Here is a 14,123-nt window from a genome sequence, read left to right on the forward strand (position 1 = left end):
CATAGATCTACTTTTTTTTAAAGGGTTGCATAATATTCCATTGTATGGAGTCATGATTTACTTAGCCATTCCCTTGTGGATTTAGATTTTTTGCTATTATTAATATAAATAATGCTAAACTGAACATTCTTGGGCACTTATATTTCTGAACTTGAACAAGAGTTTCTATAGGATAGAGCCCTAAAGGTGAAACCGATTGGTCAAAGATTAGGTACATATAAAATTTTGTTAGCTACTGCCAAACTGCCCTCTAGAAAGGGTGAACCAGTTTACGAAACTTGACAGCTCAAGAAATGTTACGTTTCCCATCTACCCAATAAAGAAATGGTCCAGACCATTCATACAGTTCTGTAAACACTGAAATATAATTATATGTTTGTCTTTCCCGCTAGATTGGTACTTCCTAGGAGGTAGGGACCATGAATTTCTAAACATTAATTGAGCTCCCCATTGTATGCTTAGATAGACCTTGGGAATACAAAAATGAAAAGAAAGTACTATTCTTGTTCATAAATAGTTCACAGTATAGTAAAGGAATCCACAGTCTTATCTATATTCATATCCTTTATTACACTACCTAGAATACAGTAAGTGCTCAGTATGTGCTTATTGTGTAACCAAAGTGTTTTCCTTTATTTGTCAGAAAACTACTATCTGACAGAACTTTTCAGTTTTGTCAAATGAACCAGTGGATAGTTTTGGAGTATGAATTCCCTTTCTATTTTAGGCATTACCTATTGGAAGAAGGAAGTTGTTGTCTTAAGTCTATACGCTGTGACTGTTATTTGATTGCTACCATTAATAAATTTAACATGTTTTCTCTTGTTCTCTGAATATACAATATACAGAAATGGAAGGAGGGTGAGCCACTGGGAGCTTTACTCTACCATTAAGCATTTCTTTAAAGGCTACCTCACATTTGCACTTAGGTCACAAAGCTTCTGTAACTTTAGGGTGAACCACCATCGTTGAGAAGGTGGAACTGGGGACATCGGGACATGAGGGCAGAACCTTGAGCCCCAGCATGCTGTTTAGGACGTTCAGCCTTCTTTTACTAATCCCACTGAGCTTGGATCGTCCTTCTTTTCTGTGTCTCTTCAGCACTTACGTATTCAGTTTGCACTGTATTAATTTGCACTTGTTTGCATGTTGCTTTGTAAGTATTTTAAAGGCTTTTTTCCTCTCACATATATGTTGTTTTCCAACTAAAGTGCAAGCTTTTTGAAGGCAGAAACCATGTCTTTGGTTTCTTTTGTATTTCCCATAGCACCTTTTACTGTGAGAGTGGGCATACGGTATATGTTGTGGAATGACATCCTGAGTGATCCCTCCCTGGCTGGGCCTAAGATTAAATTCCCTGAAATGGAACAGTCCTAACCAACCCAGGACAGGTATTCTCCATCTGGCATGTTGGTTGCTCCTTTCAACTTGCTATTTGCAATGGCTCCCTTCAACATCTTTTTGTCCCCAAACTGGGACTTGCCACGGCTGACGACATACTTGCTGTATATGTTCCAGGCGAGTCTGCGGACACCAGAACTGACCTGGGAGCGAGTGAGATCCCAAGTTGACCATGTGATATGGCCTGATGGCAAGAGGATAGTACTGCTGGCAGAGGTAAGACAGGCTGGCAAAAGATACTCCGCCTTGACAGGAGAGACTACAGTACCAGGGTCCCTCCTCCTCATGTTCTCCCATACTTTCAACTCTTTCTTTTAAGTACAAGTTTGACTACTTTACCAGAAGATTTTGCTTCTAATTGTGAAAGATCTTTTCAGCAATTAAGAAACTATTTTGGTTCCCCATTTTTCACCAATTATCCTGTCTCTCCATGTCACTCCACAGGTTGAGTCAGATAATGACTGTTACTGTGGAAGGAATTCACAGATAGAACCAATGCCACTTTGAGTGATGCTTACAAAGAGATAATGTCATTTGTGGGATGGTTTAATCAGTGAACACAAAGTAGATAGATATTTCTGACTGTAACTATCTTGGGCAAGCTCTGGGAAAGTCATGTCTTTGCTGATAGAGTCCCTGTTCTTGAGTGTCCATTCCCTTGAATTGAGCCAGATGTGTAGTAGGTACCCAGCTATTGGTTGCTTAATTGCTATTTCCCCATCCTGGCTTCTTCTAGCTCACACTTATTCTTGACATTCATTTCACTTAGCCTTCCATGTCAATGTCTGACCACTTTTCCTTTCTTGAAAGCTCTTCCTCTCTCGTCCTGGATTCCTGACAGCTATGCCCCCTGTTCTTGCCTTGAAGCTTTCTCATCTTCAGGGAAATATACCAAAATAACAAGGAAAATAATACTTTTCTCAGGTTTTGATTTTCAGTCAGTTTTTCTTTTCTTTTTTTATACTAAAGAAACTGAATATGAAAAGTGAAAGATAAACTGTCTTTATCTAGGAGTCGGTAAAGTTTCAGCATCCTTGCTGTTCTCTTCACCTTTTTCTCACCTTATCTCACCTTGTCAAATACTTTAGGGCATCTGTAAGGGAACTGAACTATTTCTTCACAAGGAAGGAGTGTGTATGGGGAGATGGCAGGTTGTTAAATATGCATTAGTAGCTTTGATGTCAGCCCACTGTCTGGCAACTTATTTCTAGTTGTCCTGGGAGGTCCCACTTAGTAATTTTGGTGACAAAAGCATGCACTGCAGGTGTTTTTGGCTATATGGTTGAGCAAAAAAGATTATTAGGCTTCCTGGGAAACAAAATAGGAAAGGGTGGCATCGGAGGCAGTTTCCAGCCCTTCTGCTGTCTGAATCACCCACTCAGCATATAAAACTGCCTTGAATTCAGGAGAACCAAACTGAGGAAGAGGCACAAAAATCATCACAGCTTCCTAAATCCAACAATACTTCCCCTCACAACCTGGAGAGAGCACCCCTGGATTTAACTAGATTGTTGCTTATTTTAGGACAGTCTTTCAAAAAATACTGGTCCTCTGAAGGAGGATATTATTCTAGAGAGAGTAGAAAATTCAAGAGAAATATACCCATCTTTGCGGTAAGTTTCAGTGTCATGTGACCATCTGTATTCCTTTTTACATAATTCCAGAAATCTTTTAGCTATTACCCTCATCAAATTTTCCAGCATTTTTTAGTGGTTTCATTTAAATGTCAGTTCCTATTTATCAAATACCTTTTTATCCAGCAATGTCAGTTGGGAAGTGTTTGGAAAATGGCAGTCACACTCTTCCCTCACTCCTCAAAGGCCAGCAACTTTGTCCTAACCCCATTTATATCTTCACCTTTGATCACTAGGGCCGTCTGCTGAACCTAAGCTGCTCCACAGTGCCTACATTTGTGCTCTCAATCACCGCTACTACTCAGGTGAGGCCTCCAGAATGGGGCAGCAGTGGGCTGGAGAGGGTCCTCAGACCAGCCTGGTTTCACTTGATACAGGGTAGATTGCCGTGAATGGCACTTCCGCATCCCTCTCTCTGCTTTCCTAGGCTCTCGCCTTGATAGAGCTTTACAATGCTCCTGAGGGACGCTATAAGCAGGATGTCTACCTGTTGCCCAAGAAAATGGGTAAGTACATGCTCTTCCATCCCATCATCACCAAAGTAGTTCAGAGTCAGAAGCTAAAAGAAATTTGAGGGCATTAACTTTCTCAGGGATGGGGGAAAGATCTCTTTATCTTGTAAAGTAGGAGCTAAGATTCCTAGGTTCCATTCCCAGCTATCCCATTTTCCACATGGGTTGTCCCAGTGAAGTTGTGACATTTTGCTGTGATTTAGTTTACCTGCCTTGTGAATTTTAAGGATTTTCTCTCATAAAGTATCTTGTAGGCAGGAATCTCAAAGGAGAAAGAAAAATCTTCCCCCAAAAGAGAGGAATCATTTCCTACCTTATGATATCTGACTTATTCCAGTTCTAGGCTGCTAAGTAGCCCCTAACAAACTTTCCCAGACCATGTGGGACTTTCTTACTATACTTTTCTTTTTGTGTGTGAGAAAGGGTCTCACTCTCTTGCCCAGGCTGGAATGCCATGGCATGGCATGATCATAGCTCACTGCAATCTCCAACACGCAGGCTCAAGCGATCCTCCTGCCTCACCCTCCCAGGTAGCTAGCTAGGTCAGGACTACAGGTAAGCACCACCAGTCCTGGCTAATACTTTTTATTTTTTGAAGAGACAGGATCTCACTGTGTTGCCTAGTCTAGTCTCAAACGTCTGGTCTCAAGCGATCCTCCTGCCTAGGCCTTTCAGAGTGCTGGGATTACAGGCATGAGCCGCCATGCCCGGCCTCGTACTATGCCTTCTAAGGCTAACCCTGTTGTTTCAGGCCAACGGACAGACTCTGAATATTCAGAGTCTAGTTTTGTGGGTGTTTCGTATAAGAGAAACGTTAAACTGTGTTAAATTTTTAAAGAGCCTGCGTCGAGCACCTGAACTGATGCAGTGTGTTTACAGACTCCTCGGGCAAAGATCAGGGAATAGATCAGTTCTGGTTTTGTTTTGCTTTACCACTAGGTGCATAACAACTTTTAAAAGTTAATATATTTTCCTTTAATAGACACTTTGGAAGGATATAAAAGAAACAGAGCAGTCCATATTCTGACCAAATATGTAATGAAGTTGAGGAGACCATACAGATACATAAGAAATGACATATAATTATGAGTAAATACTATGTGTTCAAATAATAGAATGTGAACAGAAATACGTAAGAACTAAGAGTACTGAAAGCAAAGCAAACAATGTAGTATCCTTAGTTATGCCTTTCCAATTTCCCCAGGTATTAGTTTTTCTAAATGATACAAAGTATAGAACAATTCAAGTTTCAGCTTAACAGTTTTTAGTCCCCCGGCTATCCCATTCTTTCTTTTAGATCCTGAGGCCTATTACTTCTTTCATCTCTCCCTCACCTTTCTGGGATAAGGAAAGGTTCAAGGCTGAAAGTTAGAAATTTTATGGAAGAAATGTTACAGCTTTGAAAAGCACTGGGCTTGAAGCTAATGGCAACCATTCCCTAGAATTGAGGACCAGTGAGCAAAAGTTGAGCATTTTTCATTCAGCTCCAGGTATTAGACAGTTACTTCCAACTTTTTAAGGCCTAGCTTGGGAGCATGAATGCTTATACCAAGGCTTCTGTGTTGTATTCCAGATGAGTATGTGGCGAGCCTACACCTGCCCACCTTTGATGCCCACCTGACAGAGCTGACAGATGAACAGGCCAAGTATCTGGGACTCAACAAAAATGGGCCCTTCAAGCCTAATTACTACAGGTGCCTTGGGCATCCTCCAAATCAGGGACACCTGGGTAGTGAAGAGCTTCCTGTCCTAGAATTGGTCTTTGTATCCCGACCACATACATTTACATGAACTCAGAAAAATAATCACACCCCCTCTCACTGCCACTCCCAAAGGACTTTTTGAGGCCTTGAATAGTGTTCCACTTCCTGAATTTACCTTTCTCCATTTCATCTTGCTATGGTTTTTATCTCTTTATAAACAAATACTGGCAATTTTCACTGATGTGAAAAGGGGACACAATTATCTACCCTTACCATAGACTCCGGAAAAGTTCCTGCCTACCTGTTTCACCTTTAGCCACCTTCATGTCCTAGCATCCCCACTAGCTGATAACATCACCGTCTCATCTTTCTTTTTCCCTCCAGGTATTAAGTTCCTGTAACTCAAGCCAGAAGTTCTAAGGAATAGAACTCCAAGCCTTTTCTCCACTACTATACAAGAAAGAATTCAGCAAGCTGCTTCTCCAATCAGAGCTGCCCGCCGTGCTCACCTTATTTGTTAGGTTATTTATTTATTAAAATCTAGAATCCTGTGCCTGTAGCTTTGGCCCAGAGTGTGGTTACTGCCCTGAGGGCCATGAGAGTCACAGAGGACAGGCTGAGGAAGGAAAGACATGGGGTAACCGCTCCCAGTGCATCATTCGCATCATTCCCTGTGGACTCTGAATCCTCAGCAGTGGCCATTTTTCTCTTGTTCAGGCTCAGGAGTTAGTCCAGGGATTCCAGACTCCTTGTTCCTTGGGGTTTTTTGGAATAAATTATCAGTAGCTGCCTTTCTCAGCTTTGGCCCTTCCCCAGGTGAGGCCTTTTGGAAGCCTCTGAATTAACACAGTCTTGACCGTCATTATCACTGCCTTCTTTATACAAAGGCTAGTAAGGAAGGAGTGTTATTTATGGCTTTGGCAAAATACACCGGGAACTCAGCTGTGCTGTGTCTATTGGGGGGTGGGGGGGGGGTCTCCTTCCTTACCCAGCATTCCTTTCTTCTTGAATATTTATGTCCATTTTAATGCTTTCTGGTTCCAAGAGGGATGTGCCTCCATTATTTCCTCCACAGCTCTGGTGTTTGTCAGACACTTACTTTGTCGTCTTTCTAACCCAGCTAACCTCTGCTCAGGAAGTGGGGACCATATCTACTGGTACCCATAGTTTTACTTCCTTGTCATTTAACTGGTTTCCTAAGAATCCCCCTCCAGATTGGTGCTGTCTCAGAAAGGGGGGCTTGTGGTAAAACAGTGCTTCCTGAAAGTTCCTGCTGTTGCCTAAAACTACTTCTGAAAGTGAGTAGGGAAAGGCATACTTTCCCAGGGATTTAGGGGTTTAAGGCTTTTTTTTTTTTTTTTTTTTTTTTTTTAATGGGACAGGCCTTTCAGGCCCACAGCATGACACCCTAAAGAAACAGTATATTTATTTGTTTCCCAGGAAGGCCTTTGCAGCTTGACTGGACGAGGGATACAGAGATGACACTGTAAAGTGTATCCAGATGATCAAAGCTAGTTTGACTAGTTTGAACCTCATCAGAAATTCATCCCTTTGGCTATTTCCATTGATGAAACTGAGATCTGCAATCTGATCTGTGGTCTTTCTTTGCTGGCTTATCTTTTATGATTTGACCTCTTCCATTTAAGGATTCTGTATTTTAGAGAATATAGAATAGTTTCTTGAGTAACTCCAACATTACAAAAAATTAGTAATGTGAGCTGCATGAAATTTTATGTCCCACCGAAGAATTGGGTTTCTTTTGGATACTGACATACTGGTCTCAGGGGTTCCATTGGGAGCAGATTAGTTCTAAGAGTTAAAGTCTGGAGTGACCCTAGGAATATTGAATAAAATAAGTCCCTCTTCCCCCTACTGACCCATTTAACACTCTGTTTGTTTCCCATTTTTTTCCTATGCTGGTCTGCCTCAAAGTCTCAAGACCAAGGTGACTCAAGGAAACACCATATCATCCGTGATCACTATAACTTTCCCATCCTGATTCTCTTCCCCCACCGTTACTCTCTCCAGCTTCTCCTAGTCTTCACATATGCTCATCTGGAAGTGACCTTAGTATTGGAGGTAGGGAGATGGAACTTGGGTAAATGGCTATTTGCCTCATTAAATAATATACAGGCTCAGCCTACTCAGTCCAGTTCTTCAGAGGCCGTATGTCTCAGCAAGTATGGAGAAGTGCTACATACATGGCTATATTCTTTTTTATAAGGAACATTATAAATGCTGAAAATCCCACTAAGCCACTCAGTTCTTCCCTTCCCAGAACCGAGTTCTGATTTTTGTATTAATTGGATCCTTTTAGTAAAAGATTCAGATCCTTGTACCTCATCTTATATCCAGAGCAGATTCCATTCGGCAGATATATGGACTCTAACCTATTATGTTCCTAGACCAAAAATCATAACCTGCTGATTCTCAGCAAAGCCTTGCTCTCTATGGAGCTTATTGTGTGCTGGTATTTATAGAGTACACTCTGCCTTGCCATAGTGAAGAGACCCATTCCAAATAAAAAAGGAGCCACACTGGGCTTCTAAGTTAGGTTGCCAGTGCTGCTGCCCATGTGAGGTATTTGCCCCTGCATTTCAGGTGACCTCTCTTCCTCACTCTCTGGGAACCCTGTGTCATCAACCATTAAGAAGAAGGAAGCCAGGTTTCCCAAATATTTGGGTTCTATCTTAGTGTTGGAAATCTGGTCATTATTTCCTCTACCTTTGGAATCAGAGCAAATGTGTCTTCTTTCCTCCAGCCTCTCACCTTAGATGCATTCTAGCTATCTGGAAGCATGAGAAAGAAGGCTAATTATCTCTTCGTATGTGGCCCTTGCCTGTGAGGATACATACCATTTTCTCTACAATGAATTTGTGCAAGTTTTCAAGGTCTTTTTTGCCTTCTTAATGGAAATAGTTTTCTTTTTCTCATTAAAAAAAAATTGTATCTAGTCTACCTTCCCTTTGCCCCCCTGCCTCCCCATCGTACCTTCCCATATGAGCACGGCTCCCACGGCCACACACTCCTGCAAAGCTTTTTTGCTGCTTGGCTTTTCTCTAAACAGATCTGAAATTGCTGCTCCTGTGGTTTTCTCAAAATTAACTGTGTCATGGTTTAAAAGAAAAAAGGAATCAAAATGCAAAATTATTGCATTAAGCTTTTTTAATAAAGGAAAATTACGGAAGGAAAATAGGAAACACCAGCAAATTATATGTGGATAAGTTCTAAACTATATATACCTATATATATCAGTAATCATCTAGTTCTGTCATCTTACTGAAAGGAATAAAACCTCTAAGGATCACCATTTCGAAGAAGCTCTTGGAAATCTTTATGTCTAAGTGATTGTATTAGATCAGCAATAATGACTATGTAATCTCAAAAAACAAATAAAATATTCTTAAAATGGATGCTTGTCTTAAGAGGTTTCCTTGCTTCTATGAAACAGGAATTCGGAGATGAGAGAGGTCTCCAGGCAACAAGCTAGAGAGCCTGCTATGGGGCAAGGATGTGGAAAGCAGAAGCAGTTAATAGTAGGCATATTTGACTGCCCTTAGCCTTGCTGATAAATATCTTGTCTCCCTGCTCCCCTGCCCCTGCCACTGCCCCCATACACCTTGCCTGTGTGTGTAAGGAACCTGCCTTCTTAGACCCACCCTGGGGAGCTGAGAACTGTAGGCTTAAGGCAGAGAAGCTAAAGCATAGTTCTAGATCCCCTGAGGCCTCTGTGTGCTGCCCTTAGCTGGAGAGCCCAGGAAGTCAGCATCCCCACAGTTTGGGACCTAAGGTCTCTGACACCTAGGACCTGAATGTATTTGGCCAACAGGAAGAAAGAAATGAATTAGGTAGAGGTTTGTCTCTGAATCATGTTGCCTGACTAAATCAGCAATCAGAGGATGAATCCAACTGCCTGTTCTTTCTCAGCTACCAGTAAGGTAGCCATCTTTGGGTAGCTTTCTGATAGCCACCTTCTTTAGTGGACAACCTAAACTCATTCTGCATCCTGTTGCAGGATATTTTCTTTCTTTAGCAGAAATCTACCATTTTGACTTCTATTTAGACTATGGGTCACAGGGCTAGAATAGTTTGGGCAGTTGGTAATGCTCAAAGCTGATGCCATTTCAGTTAAGAGGGGGAGAATGCAGCAGCTAGCAATGAAGCCTGTGAGTTTATTCCCTACAGTAGGGCTTGCCTCCTCTTTTGTGAAGAATGGAGCCTCAGGTGCCTCAGTCTTAGTTTCAGGTTCATGGGTAAGCCCAGGCTGCCCACTGCTGTGCACATCACTCCACCTCACAGTATTGTGGAAAGAGCTTGGACTTTGAATCAGGCTAACTTGGGTTTGAATCCCAGCTCTGCCATTTACAAGTTGTATAACTGGCCAAATTATATAACCACTCAGAGCCTCAGTTTCCTTGCCTGTGAAGTGGATAATGCTTGTCTTCTGGGTAGGGGTAAGGATTTAATGACCTGATGTATAAAAATTGCTGCTTACAGGGCCTGGCACACACTGCTGACTGCGTAAACATCAATTCTTTGTCTCATTCGGGCCCTACAGCCTCCATTGAATCACTACACCCACACATGCCCTTTATGGGGAGAAGAGGGTGTTCTATTCTTTTTCTACTATATTATCCTAGCTGCCTGATAGCCTCAAAAAGCAGGTACTTTAACACTTCCTGCATCTTATTTTTAAGCTTTCTCAGTGCCAGATGCTATCTATTTAATCAAATATCTGACCTCCATGGGTTAAAGTAGAATGTTTATATGGGGAAAATGGTATGTTTGATCCTTATACCTATTTATACCTGCAGCCTTCTGCCTGAGTTTTGGAGAAAACCTGAGTTCTGTGACAAGAGAAATTGGTAGTGTAGGTTTTTTAATAACTTTAGAAATAACAGGACTGGAGCCATCTCTACAGGATGGAAAGACTTATAGACCAGCCTTGACTAGCTCCCAGGTATGAGTGCCTTACGGATGCCTCTGTGGTCAGTGGTATTGATGACTGTCACTCCTTTGCTGACAAATAAGCTAAAAGAAATTGAGCATGTGCCAATGTCATGGCCTGTAGTTTCAAAGTTTTCAGTAAATCTGCAGTTTCTTATTACTTCTTCCAGTTGTTTCCAGGTATCTTCCTCCTCAAAACAAGTTCTGAATATCTGGGCCCATAATGAGCAGATGTCTGATCTTTACACTCTTCCATTCCACTGGAGTGTGGAAAAGAACATGGATTGAAGTCTCTCATGATTTTGTGGTCTCCAGGGCACCAATTTTTCAAATTTCTTTTCTGAAAGTAAAGCCAGATGGAGCTCTAGGCTCAGCAATTGGCTTTAGATGGAGGCCAGAGGGACTTGAGAGCTGTCCTCCGTCTTACTCCTAATTGAGGATCAGTCTCTGCCCTTTGCCCTAGGGATAGGCAGGGAAAGGATCAAAGCCTCAACACTGGCCACTCTTGTCTGCCACCACTGTTGGGACCCTGCTGATTAACCAGGCTTACAAAAGAATATGAAGTTCTGGGCTTGTCAATCCTAGGGATCGGACTGCTTAGAGGAAGTATTGGGAAGAAGAAAGGTAGAATAATGAATTCTTTTCATTAAGAAACCCCAGTGGGCTGTGCTGTAGCAGGTTTACCACACAGAAACAGGGATGAGCTAGGTGTGGGTTGTGAATTTTAAAGCAGGGTGTAAATTTTTGAGAGTTTAACAAATTATACCCTGAAAAAAATTCCAAAATCAAATAGGTTAGGCCTTGAGCCAGGGATCTTCTTGGAAATTCGTATCCATTCAATCTGTAAACCAGTGAATCTGAACTGGAGATTTTGCCCCCCCCCCCCCCCGGGGACATTTTACAGTATCTGGAGACATTTTTGGTTGTCACAACTAGGGGGAGGGTACTACTGGCATCTAGTGGGTAGAGACTAAGGAATTCTGCTAAACATCCTACAATACACAGGACGCCCCCCCCCCCAGTAATTTTTCAGCCACAAATGTCAATAGTACAGAGATTGTGAAACCCTGTGTTATACATAAATGAGACATACAAAAATGAGTGAAACTTGGTCCTCCTCTCAAGGAGCCTATATCCAAGTTGGATTAAGAGTGGGAATAGGAGAGGAAAGGGAAGATGGGTGGTTACAGTAAGAGATGCTGGGGCCCAGGGAGAGAAAGGAACCCACAAAGCTCCAAGGAGTGTTCTCAAGCCTGCCTTGTTCTGTCACCTACTAACTAGCAGAGGGAAGAGTGAGAGGGAGATGTGGTAAGAAAGGGACAGAGTTGTCCCTAAGATATGAGAAGGGGGAGTAATTGCTTTGGATATATAGTGTAAAATGTTAGGATTTTGGATCCAGGCAGAGTTGGCTTGACACGAACATAGCCTCAATGGGTTGAGGAAGGTCAAAAGGAAGGCTTTCTGGAGGAGAAGGAGGTGATAACTAACTAGAATCTTTAACAAAGAAAAAGTCAACGAAGAGAACAGAAGAAAGATTCCTCCAGAGAACAGCATATGCAAGGCACTGAGACAGAACAGGATAACCTTAGAAATTGTAAGGATTAATCTGTGAGTCCTGGTTCCTCATCAGTAATATGGGATTAGTGAAAATAACCTGTCAGAGGTATGATATCAGGAAAGTGCCTAGTGCAATGCCTGCCACAAAGCACAGTTCAACAATCCCCCCAATACCCGTTCTAAAGCAACCAGGCTATGGGTAACGATTTGGTACTACCCATTCCCCTCAGCTTACTTGTTTGGGGCTTCTATTAACAAGCCAGACTATTTAAATATTTACTGCAAGCTACTTTTTAGGTAAATTCAAGAGAGGGCAGACCAAACAGCCTCTTAAGCCCCGGGTAACACTGAGCCCTTAGGAAGTATCTCAGAAAAGAGGGAGGGAGGAAGGAAAGGATCAGGAAGCGAGTCAGGGTGAGAACTTGATCCTCATTCAACATTTACTCCCCAGCTCACCCCACGAGGAAGGTGCCTACTACAGCAGAGAAGGGCAGATGACCAGAAGCAGCCTTCGGGGGGATCAGCAATTTCAGTGAAGTAAAAACGCCCTCATCCCACCCCGCAACCCCGTCTCCCAGTCAAGCCCTCACTCCGGGCGAGATGCGTTCCCTTCAGAAATCTGGGCTTCCGGAGAGGATGAGTCCCTCGCTTCCTACAGTTTACTGGTCAGCTGGCGGTGCCATCCCTCCCCTGCGTCTAAGTGGGATGTGGGACGTGTGCAGGAGCCGGGATTTGGGGGTCCGGGTCCGTGGTAATGGGGAAACCGAGACCGCAGGAGCCGGAGGCGGAGACTAGAGCTCCTGGAAAAGGTCGCTATTGGGGCAGGGGTGAGTGCTGAGAGACAGGTCGAGAGGCAGAGATGACCCGCTTGAGCTCAAGGCCCAGCATTCGGCAGGTGCAGCCGGGAGGCGGTCTAGGAGTTTCGAGATACCGGCAATGCTGCAGGACTAAAAAGAAAGATTTTTTTTTTAAATCCCTTGAACAAGCCCCCACCTCTTCGAGTCCCGCTCCGGCCGGTCGAGCAGCCAATCGCGTCGCGAGGCGGGGCTGCGGCGATCGGTCGGAGCCAATAGCAGCACAGGGGGCGGGCCCGGGCTCCGGGCGCGCGGCGGCGGGGTCGCCCCAGGCAGAGCTGGCTGAGCCCTGAGGGGAGCCGCTGCCCGCTCCATGGAAGACCCCGCGGTGCCCGGGGCCGGGGTCCCGCCCGGCAACGGCAACGGCAACGGCAACGGCAACGGCAACGGCAACGGCGGCAGCAAAGGGAAGCAGGCGGCCGCCAAGGGCCGAGAAGCGTTCCGAAGCCAGCGGCGGGAGTCGGAGGTGAGGACTCCGGGAAATTTCGGTTGGGGCCGGAGACACCCGCGGGCGGGAAGCGGCGGCTGAGGTGATTCGGCCTCGGCTCTGAGACCCAGGCGCGCCCCAGGCCGCTCCCCGGGGCGGGCGCCTGCAGGGTCCACCGCGACTGGACTTTGGGCTCTGCAGCCCCGACTGTTCTCCGCACGTCACCTGTCGCGGGTCGCGGGTCGGGGGCTTTCTAGTCCTCTGGCCTTTCCCCGGGGGCGCGAAGATGGAGCGCGCTACGGAGCGTACCGGCTACATTCCAAATATTTATCTCACTTAATCGCTGAAGCCCTCTGAAGCAGGAATTCAGATGCCGCTTTACTGAGGGAGCAGGCGCGGGGAGGTTAAGGCTGGCCTGAGGGCTGGGAGGCCGTAGCTCAGCCGCGGGACACGAGGGCCGGCGAGCCGGGCAGCCGCCCTCTCGCTCCCGGACTGCCTGCCCCGGGCCCCTGGGCTGGTCCAGATTGGCCCAGATTGGTGCCCTTCCGCTTCCATCCCCTTCCTCCTGTGAGTGTTAGGCCGTTTAGGGAGCGTCTTCCGCGGGTATCAGGTCCCCCCCGCCCCCGACAAAGGGTTACATGGGACAGGATTCAAGCTGGGGCAAGACAGAAGTGGCTGTTTGGAGGGGACTGTCCCAGGGGCATACAGATGGGGATATGCACGTTTCGACCTCTTCGTCCTCTTCTGAAAAAAGAAATCCTAACGAAGAAGACGAAAGGACTGAATTATTATCATTTCCCCACACCCTCATCCAGGCAGTTTCCATTGGCTGGATCTGAGCGGGAATCAGAATAGACCGCAAAATGTCAGATGTGGAAGGATCGGTAAGGGATAATCTGGAATAGCCCTTTCATTTTACAGACCTAAAAGAGACAGAAGCGACTTGCCCAGGATCAGACATCTGGCATAATGAGTGGCCAAGAGCACTAAGCTTTGGAGTCAGTCAGCCCAGGTTTTGAATCCCAGCCCTTCCATTTACTATCTGTGTGACTTCTGGCAAATTACTGAACCTCTCTGAGCTACAGTTT

The 14,123-nt window shown here is 44.7% G+C and overlaps 2 protein-coding genes across 8 annotated transcripts in view; both read left to right on the forward strand.

Annotated features, from left to right (window-relative positions):
- AHCYL2 (adenosylhomocysteinase like 2) overlaps window positions 1-6,648 on the forward strand; it is a 162,868-nt gene extending 156,220 nt beyond the window's left edge. For 5 of the 6 annotated variants that reach the window (XM_069462662.1, XM_069462664.1, XM_069462663.1 and 2 more), the window contains exons 13-16: window positions 1,519-1,617; window positions 3,272-3,340; window positions 3,463-3,541; window positions 5,121-5,388. In XM_069462662.1, coding sequence (XP_069318763.1) covers window positions 1,519-1,617; window positions 3,272-3,340; window positions 3,463-3,541; window positions 5,121-5,338 — 465 coding nt within the window. In that variant the 3' untranslated portion in view covers window positions 5,339-5,388. Of the gene's footprint in view, window positions 1-1,518; window positions 1,618-3,271; window positions 3,341-3,462; window positions 3,542-5,120; window positions 5,389-5,634 lie in introns of those variants that run through there. The other variant, XM_069462665.1, reaches the window with a different exon arrangement.
- Window positions 6,649-12,881: 6,233 nt separating this feature from the next.
- Window positions 12,882-14,123, forward strand: part of STRIP2 (striatin interacting protein 2) — a 44,256-nt gene continuing 43,014 nt past the window's right edge. Inside the window, exon 1 of one of the 2 annotated variants that reach the window (XM_069461883.1) lies at window positions 12,882-13,074. In XM_069461883.1, coding sequence (XP_069317984.1) covers window positions 12,922-13,074 — 153 coding nt within the window. In that variant the 5' untranslated portion in view covers window positions 12,882-12,921. The remainder of the gene's footprint in view (window positions 13,075-14,123) is intronic. The other variant, XM_069461882.1, reaches the window with a different exon arrangement.

The sequence above is a fragment of the Eulemur rufifrons genome, chromosome 29, assembly GCF_041146395.1.
Source record: "Eulemur rufifrons isolate Redbay chromosome 29, OSU_ERuf_1, whole genome shotgun sequence".
Classification (NCBI taxonomy): Eukaryota; Metazoa; Chordata; class Mammalia; order Primates; family Lemuridae; genus Eulemur; species Eulemur rufifrons.